Below are 13302 nucleotides of genomic sequence, written 5' to 3' on the forward strand. Positions count from 1 at the left end.
TTAAGATTATCTTATCACTTGATTTGTCATTTTCTTTTTACACTAGATATATTTAAAATGGCCTCTGAGGAATACAAGGCAAAGCTACTATAGTTACGCAATAACATGTTTACCAGAAATGTTTCCATATGTATGTTTATTTTCGCCGTCCTTGATAGATTGAGTATTTTCAAGATCTAAACGTTGTCCTTGACCTTTGTTACTTTGTCTAGTGTAAAGAAAATAAAAATGCGACAGGTTTCTTTTAGTTTGAGATTTACAAAGCACCATTTATTGGCAATACAATTTGTAGTTTGTAAATTTAAGAATGCGACAAACAAGAAAATAATAAACACTGACAATTGAACAATCATTCATTGATTTACACATACACATGTCCATTATCTTTCAAATAAAAAAAGATATTTTGCAATGATATTGAAGTTAAATATCTAACCAGTGTATGGCCAGTACCTTCGTCTGCAGTATATTAAAACACCAACAACTACAGCTGATGCTACCAGTACTCCAGCAATAGACCCAACTATTGGTCCAATCAAACTGTCCATATTATCTTTATCTCCATCCTGTTGTAATTCTTAGAACAGAGATATGTGATGTTAGACGTCTGATTTACATCAAATACAAATGAAAACGTTTAATGAAAACATTGTAATAACAAAAAATGCTACAAATTCTAGATTCTAAAAACCAGTATGTGCAAATTGTGTTACTTGAATTGTAAATATTAACACTAGACACATTTTTATTTGTTATTATGTATTGCGTCATACTTGTGCTACAAACTGTTTGATGAAAACCAATAGAATAATTCGGAAATGTTTTAGCCATAACTTCTATTTGATGATTAATTATGCTGATTTCTATATGTGTAATTACACTAGTAATACGGCATGTCATGCAACACAAAATGAATATTTAACAGTGTGTATAGAGTAATCTTACCTGATATCACAGGGCAAATTAGGTCATCCTGTACTCTTGTTGTGCAACCTTTTGTACATTTGCCAGTGCTTTGTTCACAAAGTGTATCATTGCAATGAGAAGAACATTTCTCTGAACACATTAAACCGTGGAAACCATTTTTGCAACCGTATAGACACTTTCCATTACTTTGTTGGCACCTACTTCCATTTGTTGTCTGAGTCTTACATGTGGAGGCACATAAAACGTTGCATTTTTCACCATAAAAATGATCTTTGCATCCGTCACAAAGACCGCTTTCGGTATGACAGGACTTTAGACACGTCTGGGGACACTGTTTGTCACATTGATCATTAAAGTATCCAGACTTACATTGATTACACTTAGTATCTGACAAACATGTAATACAGTTGTTATTATTTGTACAACATCTGTCACCAGAATATGTATTTACGCAGCCACCAGAGCACATGCCTGTATCTTTATCACATACTTTGTTCAAACAATTTGTCGGGCATTCTTCAGAGCAAAGTGAACCATAAAAACCAACAGCACATTTTTTACATTTGTCTCCAGCAAAGTTCTCATTGCAATGAATACAATTGCCAGACTCTCTCAAGCATCCACTCTTGTCACAATTGTTTGGACAGTTACTGTTGCATATCTTTCCATACTTGCCAGGTATGCATTGATTGCATTGTCCTCCGACAAAGTTTTCAAGACATCCATTTGAGCATTTACCATCACTTTTCTCACACTCCTGATTTTTACAGCCAACAGAACAAGATATATTACAGTAATGCCCATACCAGCCTCTTAAACAAACGTCACATTTACCACCAAGGATTGTATCTAAAGTACATCCGTCTGTACAATTTCCGGAATCCTTTTCACACACTTGGTCTTTACACCCTGCTGGACATTGTTGTTCGCATATTTTTCCATATTTTCCTGTTTCGCATTTGTCACATCTTACTCCAGTAAAATTCGAAGAACATGCACAGTTTCCAGTCAGTATATCGCAAGTATTTGACAGACAACCAACTGAACAACTGTTGTCGCATGTCGATCCATAAAGACCACTTTTACAAAGCAAGCAACTATTATATGACGAACATCGTATACAGTTTTCTCGACATTCGTATGTACAGTCATTTAAAATAGGGTAGTTGTTGTTGTCGTACTCGTAACCTTTATAATAACCATCATTACACGATCCACAATTATTAATCGACGAACACGTGACACAGTTGCCTGGACATACACTATTACACATTTTAATGATATCATAATATCCGTCCTCACATGACACACATTGACCATTAGGACAATTACAATGTTCAGGACAATTACGAATACTACAATCATTTTGACCAGCGGTGTTATTATATCCCTCCTTGCATGATGTACATGTGGTACCTGACGTGCATGCTTTACATCCGGGTAAACACTTTGATTTGCAGTCACGAGCAGGGCCGGGGTAATAGCCATCATAACACGCAGTACACGTATCAACATGATCTGGGCATTGTGTACAATTGTGTGTACATAGTTCATAACAACGTGCACCTCTATGACCATCAATACAGCCCACAGTACACTCGTTAGAAAAGTATTGCCCTGATGCACATTTTTCATTGATACAGCAAGAACATGTCCCATTACATTTTTCATCAAGCTCTGTAACGAGATAAAAACAATTTTTATTTCATAAAAACTACCACCATCTTTCATGCTTCATGTATGATTTTTTTCTTTTAATTTTACTTAAATGTACAGATATCAAATTTATTAAGACAAATACACTATTTGTTATGAAGACTGATGCAAATTTACCTCCTACTACCTGGCTGTTGATATCATTCAACCATAAACACCACACGAACAATATCTGAAATATATTATGTAACATTACAATTAACATACGAGGTTCATTCAATAAATACTGAAACCGTCTTAATAAATAACGATTCGAATTCCATAAAAATTTACGTGACTCTGCGTCAATCTATTTTCGATTTTTTTCACATAGTTTGATGACGTCATAACATGTGACGTCGTCACAGCGTGACGTTGACTTACGTCACTTAAAGCGTTATTGCCGCGTTCACGTCGCAGGAACAGCGCTGTTACATCAAAATTGATGTTCAGCGTAAGAAAAGCGCGAAAGAGATATTCAATGCATTACAGGAAGCTTTCGGCACCTATGCTCTTTCGTATGTTAAAGTTACTAGATGGGTGAAGAAATTCAAGGACAGCAGGGACAGTGTTAAAGATGCCAGCGACCAGGGAAAAATGTTTCAGCTACTGACGCGTATAGAACGTTCCAGGTAAAAAAGCGTTTAAATCATGACAGAAGGATATCGTGTGAAGAATTGGTACAGGAACTGGAAATAAATGTAGGGTCGGCTCATACAATTATTTGAAACCCTTTTAAAAATGCGCAAGGTTTCAGCAAGATTAGACGGGTACAGTCAAAACTTAAGATGCTGATGATATTTGCATACGATATCCATGGTGTATTGACAAGTCATAAGTGCAAAATGGAAAAACTATCAATGGCAAGTACTATGATGAGTTCCTTAAAAAACACCTAAGACCAACGATTCGAAAAAACGTCCTGAGATTTTAGTGGCTAATCCAATAATCCTTCATGACAACGCAACGGCACACGGTGTGGAGAGGGTGACATCACTGTTTCAGTCATATGGATGGGAAATATTGGCTCACCCACCTTATTCCCCGGATATTAGTCCCTGTGACTAAGACTTATTTCCCAAGCTGAAGGAAAATATGAGAGGAATACGTTTCGACGAACTAGACGAGCTTGAAGTTGCCGAGGGCATATGAGCGCGGTTGCCTAGCAACTGGACAAAAAAGACCTGCCGAAGCGCTGGACATCGGTCGTTGACCACAAGGGATATTACTTTGAAGGATTATAATAAGGTAAATACGTTCCTTTGAAAATTTCAAACGAACTTATATATTGACTTTTAATTTGATCACTCTTTCATACACAGCATACAATAAAAAATATGGAAGAAAAACACTTCAACGTTTAATCATGAGAATATTTTGTTTGTTTAAGTTTTAACATTCATGTCCATGTCCAAAGGAATTTATTAGGGAAAGTTTATCCGGTGCCATTAATTTTTTTTCCGGTGACGCTTTATCTGGTGACGTTGTAAATGCGTTTAGAGCACGACACACGCAAAATAAAAAAAAATATATGGGATCATTAATTGCAATATGTTTAGTGTTTAAAAATAACAACTTTCACTTTGGAAAATGAAAAATCAAATTTATCATTCGCATCCGTACACTTTAGCTGACTTGCTAGAGACATCTTTTTCTAAAAGTATCATCCTGTCATCTCTTTGCATTTACAGGTTTCGTGAAACAGCCCCTCACTTCTTCTATAATAAACAGTATGATAATATCAGACCTTCCTTGATACACGTCATCAATACTTTGATTTGAAATTCTTTCTTTAAGCAAAAACTTTAAAAACTTCTAATGTTTTCTCTCCATTTTATTCTTCTAATAATAATTTAGCTAATAATGTAAAATATTTAGTCAAATTAACTATTTGTGTGGCCAAATTCTGTAACGGCATCTAGTTCAACACAATCTACTTCATTATCGCAAAACAGAGTAAATACGTGCAACACAGCATGTAAACAAACCAAAATATATTATACTAAATCAAATAAAAATAAATTAATTAGAGCGTACGTTTTAAACCCTATTTTCAAAAATTATCCAAAAATATCCAGTTCTTAGTACATGACTGTATTTAGTTTAACCGCTTTTGTGTGTAATTATTATTGTGAGATAACGCAGCCGGTGAGAAATAACGGACGAATGACGAACACAATGCCATCAGAAAAGCTCAATTGAGCACATTGCTAAAAATGTGAGAGATGTCAAGAGATCAACATCCTGGGCACCATCGACTCCTTGCAATCATACTTATTGTTTAAATCAAGCACATGTCGATACAAAAGGTTACATTTTATGCAATTTTACGGTTGGAAAGACTTTGAAAATATGCTATTCAATGATTTACGTACATAATTTTAACAAAACTTCATTGTTCCAAATAAAGATATACAATTATTTATTCTGAAAACATCTCCACTAGACATGAATTAAATATTCAATGCAATCAAAAGTCTTGATTGAACTGATCGAAAAAATATTTTCCTCCACAGGAAGTTTAAAAGAATTTAAAGTGTGGGGGATACATGAATATAGAGCACCAATCATTATATTTTAACGGTTGAGTATCATGTACATTACGACAATTTTTAACTTGACGATCCAATGCATTATTGAAACAGCTTTTTAAACCTGCTTAATACTGTGATAATATAATATGTTATTCTTGTCACTGGTGTTTTATAAAGTGTTCAACAAATACAATGATTTAAACATCTGTTCGTATCAAATATTTTTCTCAAAAATATAGTAGCTTGTAATATTTATATCAATGTTAATATATCAGCTTTTAATATCTAAAATATACGACGAGCTTAAACTATCTTTTTTAATATATATATATATATATATATATGAGCTTGTAATACTTTTATTAAACACGTGAAATTCATTGTCTCGGTTTATTTCAGTCTATAAAGATGATAAGGATGTTTTCCAAGCTTTGTTTTCTTTTAAATTACGTTACTAAATGTAAGTGTTCATAAATAAAGATTTACAAAATTGACCAATAACTAACAACCACTTTTGTAAATGGATCATTAAATGAATGAATGAATCAATGAATCAATGAACTGTACCTTTTCGGAATCATAGAAGAGCTTGTTTGTTGCTCAGGTGATATTGAAATTATAAATGGTAATTGGGGTTAATACATGTACATGTATCATAGATATTATACAAAAAAATATAGATCATAGATTTTCATCTATAATTTGAAATATAAAACAGCATAAATTACACAAGATTAACTGCAAAATATGCAGGAATATTATATGGTATCCTGAAACAATTGTGGTTATATATGATGTTTAATATTAACACTCCTTACGATTTTTTTTAAATTTTAATTTCCCATAGACCTATGAAAGTTTTCATTTCTGTTAATTCAAGTATTCAAGCATTCGACTAAAATTTCAACCTCCTATTTATATTAATCATGTACTTATTTTGTATTTAGTAACTACACTGAAAATCCAATGAAGATATCTTTATCAGACACACAAGTTTTATCAGACACAATAAGTTTATCAGACACACCAAGTTTATCAGACACACTAAGTTTATCAGACAAACAAAGTTTATCAGACAACAATAAGTTTATCAGACACACCAGGTTTATCAGACACACCAAGTATATCAGACACAATAAGTTTATCTGACACAATAAACTTATCAGACACCTCATTATTAAAATGTGATATAAATACATATATTGCATATAAAAGGTTTTCCTAGAAAAATACTGAAAACCATGTTAGTACATAACAATCTCGTTTTTTCTACATAATCATTAGGTCATGGTGAATTTTAGCCCATCCGTATTGATCTTTTTTATTACCTTATTTACCAACTTATTCACATTTAACTGTGACAGGTATTTGTTTAACAGGAAAGGCAACTTAAGGACATAAATACGAAACATAAGACCTTTAACAAATGTCCAACTAGACTTGATAAAAAATATCAGACCCTGGCAAAACCGTACGTGATAAACAATATCAGACAATAAATAAATATTATCGCAAGAACAAACGAACGAACGGACAAATCAATTAATCAAATTAATCAATCAATCAATCAAGCAAGCAAGCAAGGAAGCAGTCAAGCAACCAATGATTGACATTATATTAGGCATGTCATTTCTGATTCGAAAGAATATATCTCGGATATATCGTAAGAGAACGAAAGAATCTATTATCTCGTCTATATCTTTAATTTTAAATCTTCCAGACAAAACATGATGCCTAAAGTAGGGAATGCAACGATACTATGAACTTCAAACTGCGTAAATTATAAAACACGTATTTAGTTTCGAAACGATAAAAGCTCTTATAAAGATACATTTAAAGCTCAACATACTATCAATAAAGCTTTAATAAAGATATTTCTAAAGCTCATCAAACTATCAATAAAGCTTTTATTTAGATATATTAAAAGGATTTCTACGATTTATAATACTCGTCTTCATTCAAAGGTGTCTGTCCATTTAAAACAGGTTGTTGTTGAGCAATGAATGATTGTATATGTTGATCAAAAGAAAATACCGCGGTACGAGAGTTCCGTACGGCAGAACCTATCTTCTGAAGTTGTTCTACTTCATTTCCTTGTAATGAAATCGTGAAATCAAATTTAAAATCCATTTAGAGAACGTCGTGGTTATAGATTACGACTTACTGGGACCAAGAATTCTGATTTTAAAAGTATTTGATAAAATAAATAGACTTGAAAAAGCTATAATATCTGAGATTTTGAGAATGGAACTAAACATGCCATGGTTCATTCCCTTTGAATGTAGGTAACCTTCAAACATTGTTTTGTTTTTATGCGATCTATGTGGCATGTTATTTACGACAGAAACAAATGTGGAATTCAAAGCAAACTCATCAGGTAACAAGATTAAAAAACAGTTAAAGTTATTGTTTTAAATGTATCTACGTACCAAAGACAAACTCCTCTTCATTGTTCCAAATTTGGGAATATGTATTATTTATCAGTAAAAATCCACACACAGAAAATTCGACATGTATTAAACATTTAATGCAACCAAAATCGTTGAAAAAAACTTATTTTCCCAAGCAGGAAGTTTAAACATTTGTTCAAGCGTGAGGGTAATTTGTACAAAAAAGAGGTTAAAGAAGCCCAACAACCATATCGTATTATTCTATGTACACGGTTGAACGATGATAACTAGTATTATGTTTAATACACTGAATAAAATCGGCAGGTTTTATACTTGACAAACCATTTTTTATTGAAAGATAGCCTGTTTTAAAGTGTTTAAAAGCAAATTTTAGTTATGTAAAAACAATACTTATATTTGTAAACCTCATTAAAAGCGACTGGTGCATGCATGGGGTAATTGCTAAACACTTAAAACTTTATTTATTTATGACAATATAATAATTATTTTGTTCCGGATAATTTAGTATGTTTATATGCGGTGTTGATGTATCTTTAATAACAGAGACAACGTATGTCACAACAAGTATGATTATATAACAATATTATTTACTGTTAAAAATATAAACAAAAATATTGAGAAGATATGGCTGTGTACCCCATTTAAACTTTAGGTATACAATAATGATATGAAAGGTTTATTATGTCACAGGCTTATCTTAAAATCTTCAATAATTTTAATGATTTAAAAATCTATTCATGTCAGATATTATTTTATAAATACATACGATTGTAATATCTTTATGAACGTTACACTACATTGTCTTGGCTTGTTTTAATTGATTGCCTACTTAATATAAATATGAAAAAGACGTATTCCAAGCATTGTTTCTTTTATAATTATTTTACGTGAAAGTAAGTTTTCATTAATAATCATTTACAAATGAAATTAGTCGGTTACAACGAAACCCAAACTTTCACTATCAGTAAATAAGCAATCGTTAAATCAATTTATCAACCATGTAATCAATGCATTTCGCATTCAGTAAATAAGATGAAAGACCGATGAAGATATATTTATGAGTAAGACAAAGTTTGTTAGACACCTTGGTATTAAAATGCAATTTAAATACATGTATGTGATATAATAGATGTATGTGATAAATAAACAAATATGCTACATATAAGCATGCACGTGCTATAAAACATGGATGCAATAAAAACATGTATACGATAAAAATACATGCCTGCAATTTAAAAACATGTATACGATATAAAAACCCTACATGTATGCGATATTAAAACAGAAGTGCAATAAGTGCAATATAAAACATGTAAGCTATATTAGAAAACTACGGAAACGTATAGCGACCATCCCTATATGATATATATCAAATGACTTTTTTACGGTTTTATACTATGTTTGTTATATGCAAATATGATCTGAGGAAAGAATTACATATTTAAAAATATGTTAGTGTTTTATTTTTTCATTTTGTCAAAAAGTTAATAGTTATTTATCTTGCATTATAAGATAAAAACGTACGAAAGATTACAAAAAATACGTTTTATATATGATTAACAATATTACTTGAATTAATTGCTTCCTTTATCAAATACAAATGTTTGACTATTCTCGTGTCACATATCATATAAAAAGAAATATCGCTTGCCAAAGGATCTATGTTCCTATAATAACATCAACTAGTCGAATATTCCTTTTTATATAATATATTTCATGTACCATCCTCTGTATATACATTTAAATTGGTAAATTTGTCAGTAGTTATGGTTTTAAGCTCTATATTATATATCTTACAAAAATGTAATTGTTTCTATGATAACTAATTTACATCAGGTACTACTTCACGAGCTTATTTTATGCTTATTAACATATAATCAAATATAAATTGTAAAATATGTTATATTATATTTTATAATGTTAGGGGAATGCGAATAAAAAGCCTCAATATATAAAACTAATACATATAAATGAACAGAAAAATGTCACATAAATTTGAATCAGGCAACATAAACAGCAGATTGAGTAAATGATATATATTCAAGATCAAATATCGATGTAGATATTTTCAAATATATATCGTGTATAAAATGAATTGTCTTAAATTCTGTTTTCACCTTCATGCAGGGGCTGTATATATTACTAGATAAATATTTCAGATCAAGTAAGTTTGTAAAAATTGGTAAGGTATATAATATGTATTAAATGAATTGTCAAAAATTCTGTTTTAACTAACATATAGGGGTGGTCGCTATACGTTTCCGTAGAAAACACATATATGCGACATAATTACAAATATGTGATATAAATGCATGTATGCTGTATAACTACATGTTTGGGATAAAAAAACACATTTGTGATGTGATTTAATTAATCATAAATACATGTATGCAATATAGATATATGTATTTGATAATAAAAGATGTATGCAGTGCTATGAAGCTATGAATTCACAGCTGTCAAACCGTTATTGGACGATTTTTAGGCAGGGGAGGGGGGGGGCGGGTTACGTCGCACTATCACAGTATAAAAATAGGTCCCTAGTATGAGTGCTTAAACACTTGGCACATTAAAGATCCATGAGAAGTCTGACCTTATTCGTAATCAAATAGAAAGAAATGTATTTACAAAATAAAAAGAAAAAAAAAACCACCAAGTACATCTTCAAGCTGCATCAAGTTTAACAACTTGTGCGTGTAGTTGCTATTGTGATTTCGCAGCAGGTGAGACATAAACGACGAATGACGGACACAATGCCATTAGAAAAGCTCACTTGAGCATATGGCTAAAATATGAGAGAAGTAACGAGAATAACATCCTGGGCACAGTCGATCTCTTGCAATAATAGTATAGATCAAGTACATGTAGGAATAATAAAAAATGTGAAATTTTATGCAATCTTAAGGTTGAAAAGATTTTGAAAGTATAATATAAATGTTGCTATTCATTGTTTTACGTACCAAATTTACACTCCACCTCATTGTTCCGAAAAAAAAGAAATAAAATTATTTATCACGAAAACATCTACAATTGAGAAAAATCAAATATTCAATGCAAACATAAAACTTGTTTGAACCTTACTGATCGGAAAAATATATTAACCGAGCAAGAAGTTTAAAATGTGTTCAAGTGTAAGGGATACGTGAATATAGAGCACCAATCACTATATATCTCAATATTAATTTTATTTTTACGACTGAGTATCATGTTCATTACGACAATTTTTAATGAATGCTTTTAACTTGACGAACACATGCATTATTGAAATATAGCTTTTTTCAAACTTGGTGTATACTGTATTAAATAGTAGTATTATTGATATGAAAGATTATTCTTGTCACAAGTGTATCACGAAATCTTCAATAAATATAGCAATGATTTAAACATACGTTCACGACAGACTTTTTTTTTCAAAAAATTATAAGCTTATAATATCTATATTAATGTACGAGCTTGAAATATATATATATACATGTATTGATATTAGAGCTTGAAATATCAATAATAATAATAATATACGAGCTTGTAATTTCTTTATTAAACACTTGAATTTTTTTTGTTTTGGTTTATTTTATTTTATTGGCCATCAAAGATGAGGATGAAGATGTTTTCCAAGCTTCTTGTTCTTTTTTATTATGTTACTTAATATTTGTCTTCATAAAATAAAGAATTACAATATTGACCAATAACTAATAACCACTTTCATAAACGAACGAACGAACGAACGAATGAATGAATATATGAATGAATGAATGAATGAATGAGCTGTAACTTATCGGAACTATAGAAGAGCGTGCTTGTTGATGAGGTGATATGAAAATTATGAATGGTTGTTGATGTTAAAGTTTACATTTATTATAGAAATTATACATAAATATTAAAATTATATCGTTCACAGAACCATTAAAACATCACTTCAGAATAGTAAAAAAATACATTAGCTTTTCATCTGTAATTTGTAATATAAAACAGCATAAATTACAACAATTCAACAGCACAATATGCAGGAATATTATATGGTGTCCTGAAATAATTGCAATTATATATATTATTTCAGTATTAACAATAAAAGTTTTAGTCTAGATAATGAATATTAACCCCCGTCACGATTTGTGCAATGTTATTTTCCGATAAGCAAATGAAAGATTTTCCTACTGTTAATTCAAGCATGCGACTAAAATTTCACCTCCTCTTTATTTAAAACATACATTTATATAAAAAGTAACTAAATTATTTTAGTAACAAAATTGAAAGCCTAATGAAAATATCTATTTAAGACACACAAGGTTTATCAGACACACTAAGTTAATAAAAATCTCTAGGTTTATCAGACAAACCAACTTAATCAGACACTTTAAGTTTATCAGACACACAAGGTTTATCAGACACCATAAGTTCATCAGAAACGCTAAGTTTATCAGACGCACTAAGTTTATCAGACAAACCAGGTTTATGAGACACACCAGATTAATCAGACACACAAAATTTATTAGACACACGAACTTAATCGGACACACCAGGTTTATCAGACACACCAGGTTTATCAGACACTCTCAGTTTATTAGACACACCAGCTTTATCAGACACACTAAGTTTATCAGACACACTAAGTTTATCAGACACATAAGGTTTATCAGACACACTAAGTTTATCAGACACACTAAGTTTATCAGACACACTAAGTTTATCAGACACACTAAGTTTATCAGACACACCAGGTTTATCAGACACACTAAGTTTATCAGACACACTAAGTTTATCAGACACACTAAGTTTATCAGACACACCAAGTTTATCAGACACACTAAGTTTATCAGACACACCAGGTTTATCAGACACACTAAGTTTATCAGACACACTAAGTTTATCAGACACACCAAGTTTATCAGACACACTAAGTTTATCAGACACACCAGGTTTATCAGACACACTAAGTTTATCAGACACACCAGGTTTATCAGACACACTAAGTTTATCAGACACACCAGGTTTATCAGACACACCAGGTTTATCAGACACACTAAGTTTATCAGACACACTAAGTTTATCAGACACACTAAGTTTATCAGACACACCAAGTTTATCAGACACACCAAGTTTATCAGACACACTAAGTTTATCAGACACACCAGGTTTATCAGACACACCAGGTTTATCAGACACACCAAGTTTATCAGACAAACTAAGTTTATCAGACACATAATGTTTATCAGACAAACTAAGTTTATCAGACACACCAGGTTAATCAGACACACCAGGTTAATCAGACACACCAAGTTTATCAGACAAACTAAGTTTATCAGACACACCAGGTTTATCAGACAAACTAAGTTTATCAGACACACCATGTTTATCAGAGACACTTAGTTTATCAGACACACTAAGTTTATCAGACACACCAGGTTTATCAGACAAACTAAGTTTATCAGACACACCAAGTTTATCAGACACACTTAGTTTATCAGACACCTCGTTATTAAAATGAGTTATAAATACATGTGTCATTTAATTTGTTTCTTAAACAAAAAACTGATTTTTTAAGTACATAATACTCTCACATATAGTATTTCTGAATTTTAGCCCAATCGTATCAGACCTGTTTTTTTTAATTCCCGGCATATTAACATTTGATTGTGGCAGATATTTTTCTAACAAAAAACAACTAGAGGACGTAAACATTAGACCCCCAAAAAATGTCTTACTTGACTAGATAAAGAAATCAGACCTTGGCAAAA

The 13302-nt window shown here is 31.3% G+C and overlaps 1 protein-coding gene across 1 annotated transcript; it reads right to left on the minus strand.

The window, feature by feature from the left end:
- Window positions 1-93: 93 nt before the first annotated feature.
- Window positions 94-13072, minus strand: LOC132720051 (multiple epidermal growth factor-like domains protein 11). The gene is made up of 5 exons (XM_060704038.1): window positions 12855-13072; window positions 12085-12749; window positions 946-2604; window positions 454-577; window positions 94-208 (listed from the first exon to the last, which is right to left on the minus strand). Exons 1-5 carry the CDS (start codon window positions 13070-13072, stop codon window positions 94-96), a joined length of 2781 nt encoding a protein of 926 aa, XP_060560021.1.
- Window positions 13073-13302: the final 230 nt, after the last annotated feature.

Source organism: Ruditapes philippinarum, unplaced genomic scaffold (genome assembly GCF_026571515.1).
Source record: "Ruditapes philippinarum isolate M1 unplaced genomic scaffold, ASM2657151v2 ctg2082_1_1_1_1, whole genome shotgun sequence".
NCBI classification, from domain to species: Eukaryota; Metazoa; Mollusca; class Bivalvia; order Venerida; family Veneridae; genus Ruditapes; species Ruditapes philippinarum.

Excerpts from the sequence above, each read along its gene's own strand:
- LOC132720051 (XM_060704038.1), bottom strand. The coding sequence starts at position 13,072 with ATGACACATGTATTTATAACTCATTTTAATAACGAGGTGTCTGATAAA. Across the intron at positions 578-945 it reads AATTTGCCCTGTGATATCAG|AATTACAACAGGATGGAGAT; the intron begins GTAAGATTACTC and ends CTCTGTTCTAAG. Across the intron at positions 209-453 it reads TTAATATACTGCAGACGAAG|ACAAAGTAACAAAGGTCAAG; the intron begins GTACTGGCCATA and ends TCTTTACACTAG.